The 25,093-nt window shown below is 40.0% G+C and overlaps 1 protein-coding gene across 6 annotated transcripts in view; it reads left to right on the top strand.

The window, feature by feature from the left end:
* The window catches only part of PARP4 (poly(ADP-ribose) polymerase family member 4), a 117,058-nt gene that overhangs the window by 69,216 nt on the left and 22,749 nt on the right, over positions 1 to 25,093 (top strand). For all 6 annotated transcript variants that reach the window (XM_086715567.1, XM_086715564.1, XM_086715559.1 and 3 more), the window contains 10 exons: positions 5,832 to 6,027; positions 7,031 to 7,098; positions 7,677 to 7,864; positions 11,063 to 11,162; positions 12,820 to 12,990; positions 13,273 to 13,353; positions 14,730 to 14,810; positions 15,892 to 15,987; positions 16,583 to 16,705; positions 23,938 to 24,942. In XM_086715567.1, the coding sequence (XP_086571693.1) occupies positions 5,832 to 6,027; positions 7,031 to 7,098; positions 7,677 to 7,864; positions 11,063 to 11,162; positions 12,820 to 12,990; positions 13,273 to 13,353; positions 14,730 to 14,810; positions 15,892 to 15,987; positions 16,583 to 16,705; positions 23,938 to 24,942 (2,109 nt within the window). The remainder of the gene's footprint in view (positions 1 to 5,831; positions 6,028 to 7,030; positions 7,099 to 7,676; positions 7,865 to 11,062; positions 11,163 to 12,819; positions 12,991 to 13,272; positions 13,354 to 14,729; positions 14,811 to 15,891; positions 15,988 to 16,582; positions 16,706 to 23,937; positions 24,943 to 25,093) is intronic.

Below are 25,093 nucleotides of genomic sequence, written 5' to 3'. Positions count from 1 at the left end.
AATTTAGCAAAGTTGCAGGATACAAAATCAATGTACAGAAATCCGTTGCATTCTCATACACTAATAATGAAGCAACAGAAAGACAAATAAAGAAACTGATCCCATTCACAATTGCAGCAAGAAGCATAAAATACCTAGGGATAAATCTAACCAAAGATGTAAAAGATCTGTATGCTGAAAACTGTAGAAAGCTTATGAAGGAAATTGAAGAAGATATAAAGCAATGGAAAAACATTCCCTGCTCATGGATGGGAAGAATAAATATTGTCAAAATGTCAATACCACCCAAAGCTATCTACACATTCAATGCAACCCCAATCAAAATTGCACCAGCATTCCTCTCGAAACTAGAACAAGCAATCCTAAAATTCATATGGAACCACAAAAGGCCCCAAATAGCCAAAGTAATTTTGAAGAAGACCAAAGCAGGAGGCATCACAATCCCAGACTTTAGCCTTGACTACAAAGCTGTAGTCATCAAGACAGCATGGTATTGGCACAAAAACAGACACATAGACCAATGGAATAGAATAGAAACCCTAGAACTAGACCCACAAAAGTATGGCCAACTCATCTTTGACAAAGCAGGAAAGAACATCCAATGGAAAAAAGACAGTCTCTTTGACAAATGGTGCTGGGAGAACTGGACAGCAACATGCAGAAGATTGAAACTAGACCACTTTCTCACACCATTCACAAAAATAAACTCAAAATGGATAAAGGACCTGAATGTGAGACAGGAAACCATTAAAACCTTAGAGGAGACAGCAGGAAAAGACCTCTCCGACCTCAGCCGTAGCAATTTCTTACTTGACACATCCCCAAAGGCAAGGGAATTAAAAGCAAAAATGAACTACTGGGACCTGAAAATAAAAAGCTTCTGCACAGCAAAGGAAACAACCAACAAAACTAAAAGACAACCAATGGAATGGGAAAAGATATTTGCAAATGACATATCGGACAAAGGGCTAGTATCCAAAATCTATGAAGAGCTCACCAAACTCCACACCCGAAAAACAAATAACCCAGTGAAGAAATGTGTAGAAAACATGAATAGACACTTCTCTAAAGAAGACAGCTGGATGGCCAACAGGCACATAAAAAGATGCTCAATGTCGCTCCTCATCAGGGAAATACAAATCAAAACCACACTCAGATATATCCTCACGCCAGTCAGAGTGGCCAAAATGAACAAATCAGGAGACTATAGATGCTGGAGAGGATGTGGAGAAACGGGAACCCTCTTGCACTGTTGGTGGGAATGCAAATTGGTGCAGCCGCTCTGGAAAACAGTGTGGAGGTTTCTCAAAAAATTAAAAATAGACCTACCCTAGGACCCGGCAATAGCACTGCTAGGAATTTACCCAAGGGATACAGGAGTACTGATGCATAGGGGCACTTGTACCCCAATGTTTATAGCAGCACTCTCAACAATAGCCAAATTATGGAAGGAGCCTAAATGTCCATCAACTGATGAATGGATACAAAAATTGTGGTTTATATACACAATGGAATACTACGTGGCAATGAGAAAGAATGAAATATGGCCCTTTTTAGCAACATGGATGGAACTGGAGAGTGTTATGCTAAGTGAAATAAGCCATACAGAGTAAGACAGATACCATATGGTTTCACTCTTATGTGGATCCTGAGAAACTTAACAGAAACCCAGGGGGGAGGGGAAGGAAAAAAAAAAAAAAGAGGTTAAAGTGGAAGAGAGCCAAAGCATAAGAGACTCTTAAACACTGAGAACAAACTGAGGGTTGATGGGGGGTGGGAGGAAGGGGAGGGTGGGTGATGGGTATTGAGGAGGGCACCTTTTGGGATGAGCACTGGGTGTTGTATGGAAACCAATTTGACAATAAACTTCATATATTGAAAAAGAAAGAAAGAAAGAAAGAAAGAAAGAAAGAAAGAAAGAAAGAAAGAAAGAAAGAAAGAAAGAAAGAAAGAAAGAAAGAAAGAAAGAAAAAAGAAAGAAAGAAAAGAAAGAAATATTCAGTAGAAAAAAAAAATAAATCACAGTGACTGCTGCTTACCAAAAAAAAAAAAAAAAAAAAGAATATAATGACAGACTGAAAAATTCAAGACAGAGCTTCACCAACTCCCTTAATCATGCAGAAGAAAGAATCAACTAACTTGAAGACGGATCATTTGAAATTAAAGGAATAAAAAGAAAAGGAATGAAAATGAGTGAAAAAAGCCTACATGAATTATGGAACACTATCAAGCAAAAGAATGTTTGCATCATGGGCATCCCAGGAAAGGAGAGAAAGGGGTGGAAATATTATTCAAAGAAATAATAGCTAAAATCTTCCTAAATCTTGAGGGAGAGATGAATAACCAGGTTCAGGCAGCTCAGAGGACCCCAAGCAAGATCCATTGTAAGAAGATTACTCTAAAACACATTATAATTAAAATATTAAAAATCAAGGACAGGGAGAGACTTTTGAAAGCAGCAAGAGAAAAATGGCTCATCACATACAATGGAACTCCCATAGGGCTATGAGCAGATTTTTCTGCAGAAACCATGAGGTCAGGAGGGAGTGCGATGATATATTCACAGTGTTGAGAGGAAAAACTGCCAACCAAGAATACTGTCTTTTGGGTTCCTGGACCCAGTTCCAAAGGCAGGTAGGGGGCTTCCCAACATACCACTATACTATGTAAGTCCAGGTTGTTACCTGTACTTTGACCAACTAGCTATAAATCAGAGATTCCCACAATCCTTTCCTCAGTTTTTATTAGCTTGCTAGAGCAACTCACAGAACTCAGAGAGGAATTTTTCTCCCTAGGCCACCAGTTGATTACAAAGGCATGTAACTCAGGCACAGCCAGATGGCAGATATGCATCGGCAAGGTCTGGGGAAAGGGTACAGACCCTCCATTCCCTCCAGGCACGCCACTCTTCCACATCTCCATGTGTTCACCAATGTGAAAGCTCTCCGAAGCCCATCTTTTGGGTTTTTATGGTGGCTTCATCACATAGGCATGATTGGCAAGAATTATTGGCCATTGGAGATTGATTCAGTCTCCAGTCTCACTGCCCTTCCAGGAGTCTATGGACAGGACTAAAGGTTCTAACTCTCTGATCATATAGTTGATTCTCATAGCAACCAGCCATGAGATCCAAAACTCACCTCATTAACATAACAAAAGACACCTTTATCACTCTCATCACTTAGGAAATTCCAAGGGTTTTGGATTAAAAATTTTTTTTTAATGTTTATTTATTTTTGAGAGACAGAGAAACAGAGCGCAAGCAGGGAGAGGCAGAGACAGAGGGAGACGCAGAATCCAAAGCAGGCTCCAGGCTCTGAGCTGTCAGCACAGAGCCCAACATTGAGCTCAAACTCACAAACCATGAGATCATGACCTGAGCTGAAGTCGAAGTCAATATTTAATGGACTGAGCCACCCAGGCACCCCGGAAATCCCAAGGGTTTTGGGAGATGTGCGTGAGGAACAGTGGACAAAGACAAAATATATATGAGTTGACCAAATATATATGTCTTATAAATCACAATATAGCATAAACCCAGCAAAACTGTCCTTCAGAAATTAAGGAGAGATACATTCCCAAACAAAAGCTAAGGGAATTCATCACCACTGGACCTGACTTATGAAAAATGGTAAAAAGAGTTCTTGAAATGAAAGAATGCTAGAAAAATACAAGCTTCCACTTGTGGAATGAATAAATCATGGGAATAAAAGGAACAGCATAGAGAATATAGTCAATGCCATTATAATAGATGGTAGCTATGCTTGTGATAAGCATAGCATAACGTATGAACTTGTCAAATTACTATTTGTATAGTGGAAACTAATGTAACATTGTGTGTCAAGTACACATCAATAAAAAATTTTAAAATGGGGTGCCTGAATGGCTCAATCAGTTAAGTGTCCGAAATCTCTTGATTTCAGCTCAAGTCATGATCTCATGGTCATGAGATTGAGCCCTGTGTCAGGCTCTGCACTGGGCCTGAGGCCTTCATGGAATTATCTTTCTCCCTCTCCCTCTGCCCCTTCCCACCTCAAAAAAAATTGTCCTTTTTAAAAAGTAATTTAAAAATTGGGGTGCCGGGTGGCTCAATGGGTTAAGCGTCCAACTCTTGCTTTTGGCTCAGGTCATGATCTCACAGTTCATGGGATTGAGCCCTGTGTCGGGCTCCATGCTGCCAGCACAGAGCCTACTTAGGATTCTCTCTCTCTCTCTCTCTGCCCCTCCCCTGCTTGCTTGCTCTCCCTCTCTCAAAATAAACATTTAAAAACTAAAAATAAATAAAAATAAAATAAATTATATGATCCTGTCAATAGATGCAGAAGAAGGGTTTGAAAAAATTCAACACCCTTTCATGATGAAAGCTCGGAACAAACTGAGTATAGAAGGTTACCTCAACATAATAAAGACCATGTATTACAAACACAGCTAACATCAGACTCGATGAAAAACTAAGAGCTTTTTCTCTAAAATCAGAAATGAGAGTGCCTACTCTAGCCATTCCTATCCAATGTAGTACTAGAAATCCTAGCTAGAACAATTAGGCAAGAAAAAGAAATGAAAAGCATACAAATAGGAAAGGAAAAAGTAAAATTGTCTGTGTTTGCAGATAACTTGATCTCATGTATAAAAAAAACCCTAAAAATTCCACTAAAGCACTGTTAGAACTAATAAATAAATTCAGGAAAGTTGTAGGATACTATAAGAAAAGTATAGACCATGGGACACCTGGGGGAAATACTTAGAAATAAATTTAACCAAAGGAAGTAAAAGACACGTACATTGAAAACCTTAAGACACTGATGAAAGAAATTGAAGAAGGCACAAACAAATGGTAAGATATTTCATGATGGAACCACAAAATACCCTGAATAGCCCAGGCAATCTTGAGGAAGAATAATAAAGCTAGAGGCATCACACTTCCTGGTTTCCAACTATACTGCAAGGCTGTAGCAATCAAAACAGTGTGATGCTGTTGTAAAAACAGACACATAGACCTATGGAACAGAATTAAGAGCCCAGAAATAAACCCATGCATTTTTGTCAACTAATATTTGACAAGGGAGCTAAGAATATTCAACGGGGAAAGGATGATGCTGGGAAAACTGGATATCTACATGCAAATGAATGAAATTAGGCCACTATCTTACACCACTCAAAAATTAACTCAGAATCAGGGCACCTGGGTGGCTCAGTAGTTGAGTATGTCTGACTCTTGATTTTGACTCAGGTCATGACCCCGGGGTCATGGTATCGAGCCCTGCCATCAGGCTACACATTACATCTACACAGCTACACATCTGGAGCATCACATGCTACAGAGAAATCACTCATGGAAGGGAAAGTCAATAGATGTGGAAACTTCATTGTTAATCTTATTTTAAGAAATTGCCACAGCCACTCCAGCCTTCAGCTGCCACCATCCTGGTCAGTCAGCAGCCATTGACATCGAGGCAGGACCCTCCAGCAGCAAAAAAATAACTATTTTTTTTTAATGTTTATTTATTTCTGAGAGAGAGAGAGATTGAGAGAGAAAGAGATTGTGAGTGGGACAGAGAGAGAGAGAGAAAATCCCAAGCAGGCTCCCTGCTGTCAGTGCAGAGCCCAACACGGGGCAATTGCACATTTAATAGACTACACTGTAGTGTAAACATAACTTTATATGTGCTGGGAACCAAAACCTTTATTTACCTCACTTTATTGTGATACTTGCTTTATGGTGGTATTCCGGAACCGAACCCACAATATCTCCAAGGCATGCCTATACCAATGTAAACAAGCCAGACCAGTTTAAGATAAACACCAGTCCAGCACCTTTTTTCTTTTTTTAGGCCTGCATGCTTGTTTTTCAACCAGACCTCGATATCGCACTCCCTGACCTAGCTGAGAACAATGAAGTGATTATCTGTCTTGACTGCTCCGCTTCCATGGAGGGTGCGACATTCTTGCAAGCCAAGCAAATTGCCTTATATGCACTGTCCTTGGTGGGAAAGAAGCAAAAGATAAACATTGTCAAGTTTGGCACAGGTGAGTGCTCTTTGGCCCCAGTCCAAAGCGTGCTTCCTCCTTAATATGAACATGCTCATGGGTAGAGCTGATGGCTGTTAGTACCCTGACCTCACCTGTGGAGTAAGAGGTAGCATAGCATGGAGTTCAAGAACCAGAACACCGGAGCCAGATCCCTGGCTTCACATTCCAACTCTATCACTTACTAGCCCTGGCTGTCACCTTGGGCAAATTACTTGAACTTTTTATACCTCAGTTCCCTCATCTGTAATATAAGGGTGATAGTTCCTACCTCACAGTGTTGTTGTAAGGATTGAGCTAATGCCTGTAAAGGATTTAAAACAGTGCCTATCACATATCAAGTGCTTTATAAATACTACTAGTGTTCCTAGCAGCTGAACCAAATGCAAGACCCTTGGTTGAGATGTATGAGGGTCCCAAGCATATGGGCAGAACATGTGAAATCAGCACAATGTAGAAAATCTATAAGGGTTCAGCAAGCATCAGATCAGCCCTTTTAGAGGAAAAGCAATACCATCCGCCAGGTGGGGGTCCAGGGACATGTCAGCCACCAGAAGAAGGTATTTCAGGAATGAGAGAAAGAACCGGAGTAGAGTGAGGGGGCAGTCTGGTCCTGATGATTCTTACTTTCCATCCCATTGAGCAGAAGACCTGCCCTTTTATGGAGGAGCTAGGGTCTGCTGCTGCTGGGCAGAGGTCAGATAAGCCTGGGAAAACCAAGGCCCTGGGAAGGAGAACGTGTCCCTCCCGTGGCCAGGCTGCCTGTGCTGTTGTGACACCCCACATCTTACTTTGCATGAGCAATCTGCTACAGAACAGAAGTCTACATGTAATTTTATTCGGGACACTTTGCATTGTAAAGTGCATAGTTTCAGTGCACTAGAGTTTATTACTTAAAGGAATAGTGTGCTGAATTTTTGGTATGTTAAAACTATCAAACATTGTTAATGGTCAGTAAAGTGAATATTTCGTAGCTACACCTCACACCAATCTTATCACACAGGTTACAAGGAATTATTTTCATATCCTAAGTACATCACAAGCAACAATGTGCCAACAGAGTTCATTATGGTGAGTAAAAGGACCTTCCTTCATCTCTTGGGTCTTTTCCTATCAAGGTTTAACAGTACTGTCCGGACTTATTCCCCCCACGAGCGCTATTGGAACACCCCCAGTCCTTCAGTTTTTGTATGTTGGTGGGCTCTTTTATTTTATTAATAAAAGCCATATGAACTCACTAAAGAAAAACTGGAAATTAAAAAGGGTAGAAAGAAAAAAATCGCCCACATTCCTACCACCTAAATGCAGCAGCGTTGGAATGTTTTCTTCTGTTCCTTTTTTTCTATTTCTGAAGACAGAGCAAGCTGAGAATGACTAATTGCTTCCTCAGTCCATGCCAGCAAACCCTGGGGAAGCATAAAAAAAGTCAAATAAGTGTCCACTGATAATATTATAGTGACTGTGTGACATAAAACAAACTAAGAGGATATAAGTGTAGTTGTTGCACAAATGTATAATTGAGAAAAAAATATATCTTTTCAGTGACGATGTCTCTAAACCCTCACTGAGACGTGCTTCAGTAAATGATGACAGTTAATGGTGAATAGACCCCAAAAGTAGTAAATAACCTTTCACTTCATTTCCTCTAGTCTGCTACACCTACCATGGGAAATACAGACTTCTGGAAAACACTCCGGTATTTAAATTTACTGTACCCTTCTCAAGGGTTACGGAACATTCTCCTTATATCTGATGGGCACCTCCAGAATGAGAGTCTGACATTGCAGCTTGTGAAAAGAAATGTCCAACACACCAGGCTGTTCTCCTGTGGTATTGGGTAAGTGTGGGAGGTCTAGTGACACAGTGAACACTGTGGGTGAAGAAGGCAGCCTGTGGGCAGGGTTTTTCTTGTTGGCCTACACAGGATTTCTAGAAGTTTTGAAGTTGATAACGGTGTATAGAAACTGTTTAGCATATAGTTGTAGAGCTCTGGGCTCTGAGACTGCCTGGGTCTCAATACCTGAATTGGCCATTTGTTAGCTCTGACCTTGGGCATGTTGTTAAATCTCTTGTGTATAAAATGAAGATGATAGTGAAAAAGTCATAGATTTAATAGGTTTACTCTGAGGATTCAATGAGCTCATATATAAAAAGTACTTACGGGGCACCTGGGTGGCTCAGTCAGTTAAGCGTCTGACTCTTGATTTTGGTTCAGGTCATGATCTCACTGTTTGTGAGTTCCAGCCCCGTGTAGGGCTCTACACTGACAGTATGGAGCCTACTTGGGATTCTCTCTCTCTCTCTCTCTCTCTCTCTCTCTCTCTCTCTCTCCCTCCCTCTCTCTCTCTCTCTTTCCCTGCCAAGCTTACAATCTCTCTGTCTCTCTCTGTCTCTGTCTCTCTCTCAAAAATAAATAAACATTAAAAAAATAAAAATAAAAAGTACTTAAGAATAGTCTTAAGAACAGAGATGGCACACGGCAAACACCAAGTCAACGTTAGATATTATTATGTTACATAAAAATCCAGATTTCCAGCCTATCCTGAGAAGCCTGAAGTGCCGGGCGCACCCCCACCCCTGGCGGTTTGTGACCAGGGCTGAGGGTCCCACCCAGGCTCTTGCTCCTTCACACCTTTGTGGTGGCTGCCACATTTGCACTTTCAAACCCTATAATGGACTTAAGATCTCTCTCTCTGGAGGCTAGACCCTCTTCATTGTTGGAATGAACCCCCACCCCAATTATAGTTAGCTGTTTTGGACGAAACCGAGGTGTATGGTGTAAACATAAGGAAAACACCAAGGGCCAGACTGGTGTTTGCACAGAGCATGCCTGCACCCTCGTCTCCTGGGACTCTCCCCCACATAGTCACCATCCTGGGAAATGATCACCAGGCCTCCCTATTCTGAGGCAGTGCATGGAGCGGGAGAGCTCCTCAACACAGGGGTAGGGGTGGAGGTGGGTGTTGCTGTTCTCTGGGGCCACTGTGCTGTCCTGGACCAGGGTCCTCCTCAGGCCTCGGCCATGACTTTCAGGAGCTGGAGCCCTAGACACCCTTTGAGGGCCCTGTACCCAAGCCAGACCTGCCTGCCCAGAGGGCTCTTCTCCTCTGTCTGCCCTGCCTCAGTCACAGCTCCAGTCCTGTTCCCTAATGTGAGAGCTGGGCACCACAGACCAACCAGGAAATTATGCAGCCCCCCGTGGACTTCCCCAGCAAGTGCTCCTAAATGGACTTCACCTGAGTAACTTGTGCCTGTACACACAGGGGGCTGGCCGCAACACGCTGCAGGGACCTGCCTCCTCCCTGCTCCCCTGACCATGTGGCAGAGGCAGTGCCAGGGTCGTGGCTCAGACATCAGTGCAGAAGACACCGGGCCCCGTTGATACCTTTTTTGCTGAGGGCCTGTCATGAGACAGATGCGCCTTGGTGCAGGACCACAGTGCCGGGTATGGGGAGCCAGACAGCAAACAACCCAGTAAGCTCAAAGGGAGATGGGTTTTCCTAAGTGCCACGAAGGCAATAGGGGAGGACGCCGTGATGGGGGTGGGTGGGCACAAACCTCCTTTGGGAGGTGACTTTGTGCTCTCACACAACCCACCCTGAGAGAGCTGGAAGTTTTACTGATTTTCTGTCAGGTTTTTAGGATCTTTCTACAGGTTTCTCATACTCATTTGTGTTCACAAACTCTAGCAAGATGTGAGTTCTCCAGGAGTAGAGACTGAACTATTGCCTATTGTAACAAGCTGTCCCCTGAGGTCCGCACAGCAGGAGCAAAAACAGATTCCAAGCAGCCTTACTAGCTGATGAAATTGGTAAAAGAGAAATAAACTCCAGCTTAGGGGGATTCTCTAACTGGTGTTGTAGTCACCACCAATTAATTTTGAAGACTAAAGACAAATCCAATCTTTAATAAATAGGTTAAGACATATTTCAGAAATAAATAACTTTCTTAAGCTCTTTTCCTGAAAAATAATTGTTTCTTTATTATTTTAGGAGGAACGTCTCTAAGAAAAGCTTTCTTAATAGTTACAGAATTATTATCAAGAGAAATTTAATACAACATTGTCATTCAAATAGCAAAGCTTATTTTTGCTAGAAAGACACTTCCCTATCCTTTTTGCTATCTAGTTGTGCATCATAATTTTTTAATGTTTGTTTGTTTGTTTGTTTGTTTGTTTTGAGAGACAGAGAGAGAGAGAGCAGGGGAGGATCAGAAAGAGAGGGAGAGAGGGAATCCCAAGCAGGCCCTGCACAGTCAGCGCAGAGCCCAATGCGAGGCTTGATCTCACAAACCATGAGATCATGACCTGAGCCAAAATCAAGAGTGGGACGTTTTATCTGCTGAGCCACCCATGTGCCCCCAGATGTGCATTATATTTGAAGATGTAGACTTTATTAACTCTTTGCCAGTTCTTGGCCTTTGGGATCAAATTTGAGTAACTGACATTCATTGAAAGCAGGTTGATATTTTTACCAGTATTCTGATAACTTTTCAGAGGTTTTTCAGAATCATCTCTTCTCTCTTTTGGTAAATCAGGAGTCGAGAATTTCTGCTTTTTTTTTTTTTCTATTGTGAAAGAGAAATAGGTTTTCTGATATATGGGAGCCTAAATTACCCAAAGCTTCAGATGTTTCATACTGTCTGTCCTGAGTTTTATCTCTCTAACCTCAACTACAGAAAAGCAATTCTTCTGCATATAATGTTTCCTCTATTGAGTTCTGAACTATATCAACACTGTTTACATGTACTTCAAAAACATTTCTAGGGGCGCCTGGGTGGCGCAGTCGGTTAAGCGTCCGACTTCAGCCAGGTCACGATCTCGCGGTCTGTGAGTTCGAGCCCCGCGTCGGGCTCTGGGCTGACGGCTCAGAGCCTGGAGCCTGTTTCTGATTCTGTGTCTCCCTCTCTCTCTGCCCCTCCCCCGTTCATGCTCTGTCTCTCTCTGTCCCAAAAATAAATAAACGTTGAAAAAAAAAAAATTTTTAAAAACATTTCTAAAATTTCTTGAAGATTATAACATGTGAAATGTGATCAGTTCTACAGCAAATCGTCATATCTTAAGGACTTTGTCCCAGTACGGTGCTGGAGTATTTGAGTATTTTAACTCAAAATCCAAACACAGTTGGAAAAAACAGGTACGTTTCTCAAACATCTTATTTCTAGTTTTATGCTTATATGTGGAAATAATATCTTCTTACAAATCCATTGACGGTAACTTCTGTGTTTTCGTTAATAGAAAGGGGCCCTACCAAAAGGCCACAGGCCTGAAGGTATTGCACCCCTCAGTTATTGTCTAACATCTAGCAGAAACATTCTCCTTAATTGGGTCATTCTCTTAGCTTGTAGTTTGATTTCTTCTTTATAAAGTATCATGGGGGATTTTTAAAGGTAAAGTAGTATCCATGTTTTGTTAGCATTATCTGTCATTATGGCAAAATATACATAAAATTTACCATTTAACCATTTTTAGTGGCATTAAGGCACATTCGTAATGTTGTGCAGCCATCACCTCCATCCATCTCCAGAATTTTTCATCATCCGAAACAGAAACTCAACTCATTAAAGAGCTGCTCCCGTTGTACCTACACCCCAGCCCCTGCCAACTACCATTCTACTTTCTTTCTGTGAATTTGACTACTTTAGATACTTCATGTAAGCGGAATCCTATAGTATTTGTCCTTTTGTGCCTGGCTTATTTCACTTAGTATAATATTTTCAAGATCTATGCACATTGTAGACTATGTCAGAATTTTCTTCCTTTTTAAAGGCTAAGTAATATTTCATTGTGTGCACACACCACATTTTGTTTATGGGTTCATTTGTTGATAGACATTTGTGTTGTTTCCACCTTTTAGTTGTTATGAGTTATGCTGCTCTGAGTATTGACACACAAGCATGTGTTCAGGACTCTGATTTCAGTTATTTTAGGTGTATACCCAGAGGTGGAATTTCTGGGTCATATGGTAATTCTGTGTTTAGCTTTTTGGAACTGCCATACTGTTGTTCATAGCAGCTGCACCATTTTATATTCCCATCAGCAATGTACTAGGGTTCTAGTTTTTCTACATAATCAATAGCACTTGTTGTTTTTGGGGTTTTTGTTTTGTTTTGTTTCATAATAACCATTGTAGAGTGTGAAGTTGTATTTCATTGGGGTTTTGATTTGCATTTTGCTAATTACTAGTGATGTTGAACAACTTCTCACGTGCTCCTTGGCCATCCGTACATCTTCTTTGGAAAACATCTATTCAAGCCCTTTGTAGGATTAATTTGTATAATTGGAATCTACTCCCTGCAAAAGTTGTATATTAGTAATTAACTAATGGAATGATTTAAGGATGTTTTGCACGTTTAAATTATGTGCTAATGCTATTAAGAACTCTATTTAAGGGGCGCCTGGGTGGCTCAGTCGGTTGAGCGTCCAACTTCAGCTCAGGTCGTGATCTCACGGTCCGTGAGTTTGAGCCCCACATCGGGCTCTGTACTGACAGCTCAGAGCCTGGAGCCTGTTTCAGATTCTGTGTCTCCCTCTCTCTCTGCCCCTCCCCCATTCATGCTCTGTCTCTCTCTGTCTCAAAAATAAATAAAAATTAGAAAAAAAATTTTTTAAAAAGAATTCTGTTTAAAATCTTTTTGAAAAAGTACCCTGAGCAGGAAGGAGGAAAAGAAAAAAAAAAAAAAAAAAAGAGAGCTACAAATCCTGAAAGATAGAATGTAAAATTATTCTCAGTGTTAAGTCACTATTTTCTGGGTGTAACATTGAAAGAGAAATAATTCCTTTCTTATAAATAGATAGAAGACCAGATGACCCGGTTGCATTCTCCAAGTTGTCACTCTGTCTCCGTCAAGTGGCAGCAGCTAAGTGCAGATGCACCTGAACCCCTGCAGGCCCCAGCCCAGGTGCAGTCCTTGTTCCTCAACCATCGACTCCTTGTCTACGGATTTATTCCTCATTGCACACAGGTGAGGAAGCACATGGCTGGTTTTAGTGTGGGAAGAACAATGTATGTTGCCAAGAGTTCTATTTTTCTTTTCTTTCTCTTTTCTTTCCTCTCCTCCCCCCAGATCATAATATGCTGGCAAATCTTTCTGCTTCTGCAAACATAATGGGTAGTTACCTAGGGACATTGGGGAGCCTTTTAACTTCCATTGAAAGGAGAGAGAAAATCACTGTGAAACTAACCAAGACACTGTGGAGTGAACAAGCTAATAAGGGATTTCCTTCCCACCCCCACCCCGTTTCAGGCAACTCTGTGTGCATTAATTCAAGAGAAAGAATTTTCTACAATGGTATCAACTACTGAACTTCAGAAGACAACTGGAACTGTAAGATTCAAAACTTGAACTATGAACTCACTGTTTGAAAGTTGTCATCATTTAATATTTTCTTGTATAATGCTCCCTGTACTTCCTTTGTTGCTCCTGTTTCTCTGTGTTGACACTTCAGTACACAATATGATGTGGAGGATTGTTATCCGTACAAATGAGGACACTTGCATTCAGTTTCTAACACAGTACTTCTTCTTCTGGGGTTCTTGAGTCTCGTGTGTCCACATGAGCATCAGTGGCTATGAATAACTGCAATGAAACTTGGTATTTTATACGTGAACAGTTTTTAGGGGAGGTTCTCGAATGTGTCCATGACTCAATAAAAGTTAAGTGCCACGATCCACCCATGTTATCTCGTATTACTCAGTATAATAGTCCTAGGCCAAGAGTAAACATATATTGAGAGTGTGTTTGTTTTTTCTACTTTTGGATTAAAAGCAAATGAATTATCACTGAAAAGTTTGTAGTATTTGCATTAGTACTTGATCTACTATAGTCAGACCTGGAAAATCCCTCACCTATGTATATTATATGTGCAGTTTGCTATTCATAGAAGTATTTGCATAAGCAGATAAACTATTTCCCAGACATTGCAGATTTTTGTTTTTTGTTTTTCGAATAAAATATGACTTGCTTTTTTACCCCAAATCAATAATTATAACTTATTATTTGCACGTGATGTGTGTATAGAAGTTTAGGGAATCTCCATATTGGTTTAAAAATTGAATCTAAGGAGGAAATTAAGTCAAACGGTTTTGCCTGGGAAGAGGTCATTCTCCATGAAATTGCAGTTTTTATAGTGGTACTTTCTCTGTGAGCTGTGGCCCTACTGATAACAAAATTACAAGAGTTGGAATTATTATGGAAATGAGACATTGCCATTTAAGATCAGTTGTGTTTCTTCGTTGGAGAGAAAGGGAGGCGATCCTTTACCCCACACTTCCCAGGGCACATTTTGCTGCCCCTGCCCTTCCGAGTGGAGGTCACATTCACGGTGGGGCATCGCAGCACTAGGCTGACTCATCCTACAGAAGAACAGCTTACGGTTTTTGAGATAAACTGAAGTTGCAAAATACCCTTTCACAGAAAAGGCAAAACTGTAGGGACAGAAAACAGATGAGTGGGTGCCAGGGGCTAGAGGTGACAGCCAGGGGCGTGAGGAACTTTTGAAAGTGAAGAACTGTTCTGAATCTTTATTTCAGTGTGGTCATCACAACTGTATACATTCGTTACAGCTCACCAAACTGGACACTTTTAAAAGGGGTGAATTTTTTGTATGTACTGTTATACCTCAAGTTAAAAGTGGTTTTCTAAGTAAGACTTCAGTTAGAAGCCATTTGAATCTTTTTTTCCCCTTTGCTGCTTCAACACAGATGATACACAAGCTGACAGCGCGAGCTCTGATCCGAGATTATGAAGATGGCATTCTCCATGAAAATGAAACGAATCATGAGGTTCGCTCTTTCCCTTGTTCTTGATGCTTCTTAAATTGATTTTATCCATGGAAACGTAAAGTGAGGATAGCTGGGTGGAGAAGCATGTGGGGGGGTGGGGTGGGAATTCATTGTTGTGTCTGTATTTTCTGCACCTACGGTGCTCAGTACATGTTCGTTAAATGGATCAATGAAAGAGCAGATGTCATTGGTTTCCTGAGAATTCTATGACCATTTTACTCATCAGAAAGAGACCAGAAGAGGGCTCAGAGGACAGTCACTGAGTGCCTGTCATAAATGTCACCTTAGATTTCATACATTGTAGGCGCTGGTAGTCTCATCGTAGTGATGAAGCAGCCCAGGTGCAGGGCAGGTAGGTGAGCAGTCTAAAGACAGACAGTGGAGCCAGAGCCTGCCCTGCTCCTTCTTCACTGAGCCGATGCGGCCCTTGGCAGGGGGTCCCACTCAGCCAGCCCACCAATGGCCTGGTGCCTCTGGAGCTGTGAACTTAAATGAGCTTAGGAGCAGTCATACCCAGTGCCCTTCCAGAAAGAAGGCACCAGAGCGCCATGCCTGGCTGTGAATGCAGTCACAGCCAGTGATAGAGGGCCTTGTGTTTTCACTGTTCTCCCTTGCTGCCCTTGGATTAGCAGCCTGTGTTCTGCTTTACTTTAGGCCTTCTTTCCTCTAGGGGCAGCTGACCAGCCCTGCCACCAAATACTCCTGAACAGGTCCCTCCACCTCTCCACACCTTGGACTCCCCATCTTTAAAATGGGAGGCGTGGACTGTCTGTAAAAGAATGCAGAAGCTCACCACACTTGAGGATGAGAGTTCTTTGTTAACCGTAAAGAGCTATGTAAATATGAATTATTTTTTTCTATGACTTAGCCAGTCACTTGATCCTATTTTGCAGAGTCCCCTACTCAAGACATTCACACAGGGCCATTGACTCAATTTAACTTGAAATGCTAATTGTAAAATGCTTTATTTTATAGAAAAAATGCCTTGTTAGATTATTTAACACTTGTTTTATTGGTCATACATGGCTAACTAGTGAAAAATAAAGTGAAATGTGACTACACTTGTTTGATTCTATCCTAGATGAAGAAGCAAATGTTAAAATCTCTGATTATTAAACTCAGTAAAGAAAACTCTCTCATAACACAATTTACAAGCTTTGTGGCAGTTGAGAAAAGGGTATGTATTGTTGTTAATTCATGGCTATTTCATTTGTATTTGCATATTAAGAAAATTTCTCTTGCTCTATCACTGACAGTATCCACATTCATGACTCACAAAGAGCAGGGGAAGAGGGCAGGGAGGACCATCAAAGCAGGGCCTTGCATTCATGAAGGGCCTCACAGTTAGCGTTTGTGATAATCTCTCTAAATGAGTCACATGTACTATTATTTTTAATGTTATAATTATTAGTTATGTGTGTACTTCTGAGATATACTACAATTTTGTTACATTTTGGTATTTCTCATCTTTTATTAATGCGAGACCCTCAAAAAGTAGAAAGGGCTTGAGCTTCCCCTCCCGTGAGAGGCCCTTTCTCTTTCATAAATTTAAGAGGAAACCCACAGAAGGCACTTTGTACACGGCACCCAGCTCAATAAAAAGGAAAGCTAAGTGTGTGCCTCTCTCTCTCTCTCTCTCTCTCCCTCTTGTGGCCCAAGACACCCAATCTGACACCCAAATGCACTAAGGATTCACCAGGCTTTAGAATGTATAGTAATCATTTGATTTGATAATGTCTGTTTTATTTCTACCTAATTGTGATTCAATATAGGATGGTAAGGAGGCACCTTCTCCTAATATTCCAAATATTATGGAACTTATTGCCAAAGAGGATGTAGATTTCCTGCCATACATGAGCTGGCAGGAGGAGCAACCAGATGCCAGTGTGGTACAGGTAAATGTTAATTACCAAATAAGTCGATATTGTGTTTTCATATTTTAATGATGGTGAGGGGAACCCTTTGCTAAAATAGCACCCTATTGCTTGTATATGCAGAAACTGTTGTCTCCCTCATAATGGAAAATATTTGCGCATTTATAAAAAAGCTGTTATGTGACTGAGAAAGGCAGCATATATAAATGTATTTATAGAGTCCCAAAGGAGAACAACTGTGATTTGGCTTCATTCATAGACAAATAAACTGCCATACAGGAAACTAAAGTTATTTATTCTAAGTAATTGATAGGTTCATCATGAAAGTAGTGATAAAAGTCCTATATAGTAATCTAAATCCACCACGAATAATTCTTAAAGCTAATAGTGCTTTATACTGTGGCCTTTGTAGCCAGAAACAGAAGCTGAGAAATGTGACTTGCATAGAAAGTGGAAGGCATATGCAAAACCAAAGGAACATAACAGTGCTATTAGACCCTTAGGTGTCTAGGTTGGTTAAAAAAAAAAAAAAAGCCAAAATTTTGGAATTCAGAATCTAACGAAAAAATTTGAGAGGAATTTTGGGAAAATATGCAACATTCATTTTCCTCGATCCATTTTGAAGTTATTATGTCAGTTAAGAATATAAAAACACATCAGATATCATTTGCTTGCTTTGCTCATAAAACCATGTTTTGAGATGGTAAATGACAACAGAGCAACAACAAAACCACAGATGTTTCCTCAAATCCTGCATGCAGAATTTTTGTTTTGTTTCATCTTCTAGTTGTCTTTAAAGAAAGGAAAGGGGAAGAATAACTTCTGAAAATCCTGTTTCCACGTTTTTTCTGAGTTTACTTCTCTGGTCACATAGTTCCTCCTAGATCAAAGAGAAATTGTAGCTGCCACAGAAGAGATGGGCAGTGGCAGGGTTGGGGGGTGACTGCAGCCCGCCTCGCAGACACAGAGGTAGGTGGCCTCTGAGGCAGCTCTCCGGTTGTTGCAAGCCCGCTGCCCTCTGGCTGAAGTGACTTCCAGGGGATTTAAAGAGCCTGCAGCTTTACTCCCCCTGCTCATTTTTTGCTCTTCCCTTTTTGGGAGCCAGACACTGAACACCAGGACATTCAAAAACAACTGCATATATGGGAATAATTAAAAAGTGTCTGCACAAAACCAACGAAAAGCTCAGAAAAGACCTACGAAGGCATTAAGTTTACTTCAGGCTGATTCTCAGCACAGAGACAGCCTACAACAATTAAAAAAGGAAAAAAAAATAACAAGAAGCTTTTAGGCTACTAGGAAAGGGAAATCCCTCGTTTGATGAAGGGCACAAATGAAGAACTTAAAGTTAATGTCATATTTAATGGTAAAATACTGAATGGTCTTCCCCTCAGGGTGGGTACAAGGCAAGGATGTCTGACCTTACCACTTCTGTTCAACATTGTACAGAATATTCTAGCTGGTACCTAAGGCAAGAAAAAATATATAAAAAGCATACAGGTTGGAAAGAATCAAAACTTTCTTTACTCATAAGCAACCTAATTGTATATGTAGAACCTCTTAAAGACTCTATAGAAAGATTAGTGGCACTAATAAGTGAGTTTGGCAAAGTTACAGGATGCAAGGTCAATGTAAGAAACCAACTGGACTTCTGTATACTAGTAATAATCAGAAACTGAAACTTAAAAAACAATAGCACTTATAATACCATAGAAAATACAAAATACATAGAATCAAATTTGACGAAATATAAGCAGGACCTATACATTGAAAGTTAAAAAATTGCTGAGAAAATTGCAGTTGAAGAAGACCTAAATAGATGTTCTTGAATCAGATGATTCCATATTGTTAAGATACTGATTCTCCTCAGATTGATATATAGATTCAATTCAATACAAATCAAAGTCCCAGCAAGTTTTTTTGTTTAGAAATTGAAACACTCCATAACCAGTAAAAAAAAAATTGACTCAGTAATCAAAAATCTCCCAACAAACAAGAATACAGGGCTGGGTGGATTTCCAGGGGAATTCTACCAAACATTTAAAAAAGAGTTAACACCTATTATTTTGAAGCTGTTCCAAAACAGAAATGGAAGGAAAACTTCCAAGCTCACTCTATGAGGCCAGCATTACATTGATTCCAAAACTAGACAAAGACCCCACTAAAAAGAACTACAGACCAATTTTCCTAATGAACACGGATGCAAAAATCCTCAACAAGATACTAGCCAACCGGATCAAATAATACATTAAAAGAATTATTCACCACGACCAGGTGGGATTTGTACCTGGGATGCAGGACTGGTTCAATATCCACAAAACAATCAATGTGATACATCACATCAATAAAAGAAAGGACAAGAACCATATGGTCCTCTCAATAGATGCAGAGAAAGTGTTTGACAAAATACAACAGCCTTTCTTGATTAAAAAAAAAAACCCTCAAGAAAGTAGGGATAGGAGGATCACACCTTGAGATTATAAAAGCCATATATGAAAGACCCAATGCTAATATTATCCTCAATGGGGAAAAATTGAGGGCTTTAAGGAACACAAGGTCAGGAATACAAGGATGTCCACTCTTACCACTGTTATTCAACATAGTGTTGGAAGTCCTAGCCTCAGCAATCAGACAACACAAAGAAATAAAAAGCATCCAAATCAGCAAGGAGGAAGGCAAACTTTAATTCTTCATAGGTGGCCTGATATTCTGTGTGGGAAACCTAAAAGACTCCACCAAAAAACTGCTAGAACTGATATAGGAATTCAGCAAAGTCACAGGATATAAAATCAACGTATAGAAACTGGTTGCATTTCTATACACCAATAATGAAGCAACAGAAAGAGAAATCAAGGAAGCAATCCCATTTACAATTGCACCAAAAACCATAAAATACCTAGGAATAAACCTAACCAAATTGGTATAAGATCTGTATGCTGAAAACTATAGAAAGCTTATGAGAGAAATTGAAGAAGACACAAACAAATGGGAAAACATTCCATGCTCCTGGATAGGAAGAACAAATATTGTTAAAATGTCGATACTACCCTAAGCAATCTACATATTCGATGCAATCCCTATCAAAATAACACCAGCATTCTTCACAGAGCTAGAACAAACAATCCTGAAATTTGTATATAACTGGAAAGGACCCCAAATAGCCAAAGCAATCCCGAAAAAGAAAACCAAAGCTGGAGGCATCACAATTCCAAACTTCAAGATGTATTACAAAGCTGTAATCATCAAGACAGTATGGTACTGGCACAAGAACAGACACATAGATCAATGGAACAGAATAGAGAACCCAGAAATGGACCCACAAACGTATGGCCAACTAATCTTTGACAAAGCAGGAAAGAATATCCAATGGATAAAAGTCTCTTCAACACACGGTGTTGGGGAAACTGGACAGTGACATGCAGAAGAATGAACCTGGGCCACTTTCTTAACACCATACACGAAAATAAACTCAAAATGGATGAAAGACCCATTTGTAAGACAGGAAACCATCAAAATCCTAGAGGATAAAACAGTCAACTACCTCTTTGACCTTGGCCACAGCAATTCCTTAACTTGAGATGTCTCTGGAGTCAAGGGAAACAAAAACAAAAATGAACCATGGGGATCTCTCAAAATAAGAAGCTTCTGCACAGCAAAGGAAACAATCAGCAAAACTAAAAGGCAATCAACAGAATGGGAGAAGATGTTTGCAAATGACATATCGGATTGGATTTGGATTGGATTGGATTTGGATTTGGATCCAAAATCTATAAAGAACTTATCAAACTCAACACCCCAAAAAACAACTAATCCAGTGAAGAAGTGGGGAAAAGACATGAAGAGACACTTTTCCAAAGAAGATCCAGATGGCCAACCGACACATGAAAGATGCTCAATGTCACTCATCATCAGGGAAGTACAAATTAAAACCACAATGAGCTACCACCTCACACCTGTCAGAATGGCTAAAATTAGCACCTCAGGCAACAACAGATGTTGGCAAGGATGCAGAGAAAGAGGAACGCTTTTGCACTGATGGTGGGAATGCAAAGTGGTGCAGCCACTCTTAAAACAGTAGGGAGGTTCCTCAAAACATTAAGAATAGAACTACCCTATGACCCAGCAATTGTACTACTACGTATTTTCTCAAAGGATACAAAAATGCTGATTCAAAGGGGCACATGCACCCCAATGTTTATAGCAGCACTGTCGACAATAGCCAAAGTATGGAAAGAGCCCAAATGTCCATCGGCTGATGAATGGATAAAGAAGATGTGGGGTGTGTGTGTGTGTATACATACATTTATATATATATATATATATATATATATATATATATATATATATATATTTATATTTATATATTATATATATAATGAAATAGTACTCAGTGATCGAAAAGAATGAAATCTTGCCATTTGCAACAGTGTGGATGGAACTAGAGTGTATTATGCTAAGTGAAATAAGTCAGAGAAAGACAAATATATGATTTCACTCATATGTGGAATTTAAGATACAAAACAGATGAATATAATGGAAGAGAAGCAAAAATAAGATAAAAACAGAGACGGAGACAAACCATAAGAGACTCTTAAATACAGAGAACAAACTGAGGGTTGCTGGCGGGTGTTGGGTTGGAGGGAAGGGCTAAATGGGCAAGGGGCATTAAGGAGAACACTTGTTGGGATGAGCACTGGGTGTTATATGTAAGTGACAAATTACTAAATTCTATTCTTGAAGTTATTGTTACATTATATGTTTACTAACTTGGATTTAAATTAAAAGAAAAAACACTAATTTCAAAAGATAAAAAATAAATAAAGTTAATGGCACTGAAAAAAAAAAAGAAACTGACACACTAATTTCAAACGTTTTATGTAAGGGTAACAGATCTCGGCTAGCCAAAACAACTTTGAAAAGGAAGAAAATGCTGGAGGCCTTACACTATCTGATTTCAAGACTACTATTTTATAAGGCTACAGTAATTAGGAGAGTGTGATATTGGTGTAAAATAGACATCTGTACCATGGGAACATCACTGGAACATGTAACAGTTGGAACAGAGTAGAGAGTCTAGAAATATACCCACATATATAAGGTCAATTGATTTTCTACGAAGGTGTCAAGGTAATTCAATGGGAAAGGGTGATTTTTCCAACAAATGTTTCTGGAACAATTGGATAGCCATATATGAGGCAAAAATGAACCTCTGCCCTCAGCTCACACTGTGTGCAAAAATTGATTGGATTGCAGACTTGAATGTAACAACTGAACAGTGCTAGAATATCTAGAAGAAAAAGTAGGAAAAAATGTTAGTGAATTTGGGTTGGACAAAGGCTTCTTAATTTTTTTAGGGTTTTTTGTTTGTTTGTTTGTTTGCTTTGAGAGAGAGGGAGCATGACCAGGGTGGGGGCAGATAGAGAGGGAGAGAGACAGTCCCAAGCAGGCTCCATGCCATCAGCACAGAGCCTGATGCAGGGCTTGATCCCACGAACTGTGAGATTATGACCTGAGTCAAAACCAAGAGTCAGACACTTAGCCAACTGAGCCACCCAGGCACCCCAAGTTTTCTTAAATTAAAAAAAAATCTGTAAAAAATTGGTGAATTGGACTTCACTAGAATCAAAACTTTTGCTCTTTGGGTTCAACTCTATCAGTTGAATGTCTAACTCTTGATTTCTGTCCAGGTCATGATCCCAGGGTTACAGGATCAAGCCCCACATCGGGGTCTGTGCTGAGCATGTAGCCAAAAAAACACACAAACTTTTACTCTTCAGAAGACCCCCTTTAAGCAAATGAAAGGGGAAACCACACAGACAGTGAGAAAATATTTGTAAAACATACCTGGCAAAGACTTATCTAAAATATAGAAAGAAATCTTAAAATTCAATAATAAGAAAATCCAATAAAATAATGAACGGATTTGAACAGACACTTCACCAGAGAAGGTATACAGATGGCAAACAAGCATATGAAAAGATGCTGTACGTCAGAATATGCAAGTTGGAATCACAGGGAAATACCTTTACATACCCACCAGCATGGCCTAAAAGGGACTGACAGTACTAGATGTGGTGAGGATGTGGAACAACTGTAACTCCCACGCGCTGCTGGTGGGAGTACAAAATTGCATAACCATTGTGGAAATTCTTTGGGAAAGGACTACTCTTTTTTAAAAATAGCTCTTTTACATTGGTAAAATGACAAGCTAATTATTTTTTTTTAAGATTTTATTTTTAAGTAATCTCCAAACCCAATATGGGGCTCAAATTTACATCCCCGAGATCAAAAGGCACATGCTTGGGGTGCCTGAGTGGCTCAGTCAGTTAAGGTCCAGCTCTTGACTTCAGCTCAGATCATGAGCTCACAGTTCATGGGTTCAAGCCCCACATAGGACTCTGTGCTGACAGTGCAGAGCCTGCTTGGGATCTCTCTCTCTCTCTCTCTCTCTCTCTCTCTCTCCTTCTCCCTCTCCCTCTCCCTCTCCCTTTCTCCATCCCTCTCTCCCTCCCCTGCTCATGCACACACACTCTCTCTCTCTCCCTGTCTCCCTCTCTCTCTCAAAATAAATAAATACACTTAAAAAAAAAAAAAGAGTCACATGCTCTACACCTGAGCCAGCCAGGTGCTGCCAGGCTAATTATTTCCAAAATATCTCAAACTTGTAATTCATATAAAACTAGATTTTATTTACATGCAACTTTTTAGGAATGACTCTTTAACATTCAAATAATAGTAGTAACATAGCATCCTTAATTCCCTTTTGTTTTCCATGTTATTCAAAGTCTAGTGTAAAAATATATTCATTTAGTTACTTTAAAGCTTTCGAAATTTTTGTCAGTTTTCTCAGTTTCCTAATATTGCTGTAAAGCAGCATAAAAGACTAGAATAATTTATTTCAAATTATCAGCTTATTTTAGGGCTAATTTACACATTATGATACTGCTATTATAAAATCTTGTACAAGACACTTCTTTGGTCCTCAGTTTCCTCTTGTATAAAATGAGGGATATTGAAATTCCAAGATGCTAAGAACAAAGAGAAACTAAGATATTTGATGTATTTATTGTTGCTGTTCTCTCCAGATCTCAGACTCTGTATCTACAAAACAAGGACATTGTACTTAAATTATCTTGAATATCTCCTCTTTTCAATGCTCTGGGATAAGCAGCTGCTTGTCTGCTTGGAAGTCAACTACTAGGAAGGATGTTCATTTTATTCTGTTTTCCCTTACATTTTTCCCTTTCGGGCAGCCTCTTTCAGCATTCTCTACACGGAATGAAGAGCTGCGACATCATTTGACTAACAGAAAACTTGGATCACCTAAGCTGGAAGATTTTGAAGATTTTGAAAAGGGTTGCTTCAGTTCCCCACTATCAGAAAAATCTTTAACACTCAATTTCGCATGTGAAGATGTGGAAATGCCATCGGATATAAGTCAGATGGATTCATTTAAGCAAACAGGAACTGAACCATTATATAGAAGTGACCCTTTCCTAAAAGAGGGTGCTTGCAGTATTTCTGCTGCCCATAGGTTAGCCTGTTTGGAAGTTGAGCCCGTAATTGGTTCTCGTTTCCACTGTCCTTCCCACTTACATCGTTCAAAGGTTTGTCTTGCTTCTCCTGCTAGTTCTGAACAGTCTGGTCCATCTGAGAATGACCAAGACCTTCAAACTGACAGTTGTAGTGATTCTTCCCTTGAGTCATCTACCGCTTTCAGACTGTCTCTCCTGCCTTTGAGCTCCTTTGCTTGTGTTCCTTATTCAGGTGACTCATGTAACTTTGGACAGGTTGATCTACCTGACAGTTATCAAGGTCATAAGACTGACAATTGTGCTAGCAATTCTCTTGAGTTGGACTCTCCCCCACAGCCGAATACTTTTTTCTCTCCTCCTAGAGTTCCTTCCTCTGGTCCATCCAGAGAGTTTGACTTTCATTACCCTTCTGGTTCTCCTCTTTATTTTCAAAATTCCTCAGTTCATTCGAGCACCGCTTACAAGCCACAGATAGATCTGTTTGCTAACACAGAATTGGAGGCTTCTTCAGCAAATGTTTGTGCCATAATTTCATCATCTACTTCAAGTAATGGGCATTTTTCTGAAACAAAAAATGTTGAAACACCAAGATTTCAGAAACGTCGTTTGGCAAAATCTGTTCTAACAGGAAGTGCCTTTACTGCAAGCTTTCAGGCACAAAAGGATGAACAAAGCTGGATGAATTTTGTGCCTTGGACCAAACTCTTCAGTCTACAAACTGAGGTATTAGTCTTATTTCTCCTTAAGTCTGTGGTTAATTAGCTTCATAGTTTAGAGCAGAGCTATTCAAAGTACCTGGTCGTTTATCAGCACAATAGTGAGGTAAGTGACTTGTGGCAGAATGTAAATCAATACACTGCTTCTTCCATTGAGA

Source organism: Puma concolor, chromosome A1 (genome assembly GCF_028749965.1).
Source record: "Puma concolor isolate L17-30 chromosome A1, mPumCon1.1.hap2, whole genome shotgun sequence".
Taxonomy (NCBI): Eukaryota; Metazoa; Chordata; class Mammalia; order Carnivora; family Felidae; genus Puma; species Puma concolor.
The sequence above is the reverse complement of the archived record's forward strand: the minus strand, read 5'-3'. Positions and strand labels throughout refer to the sequence as shown.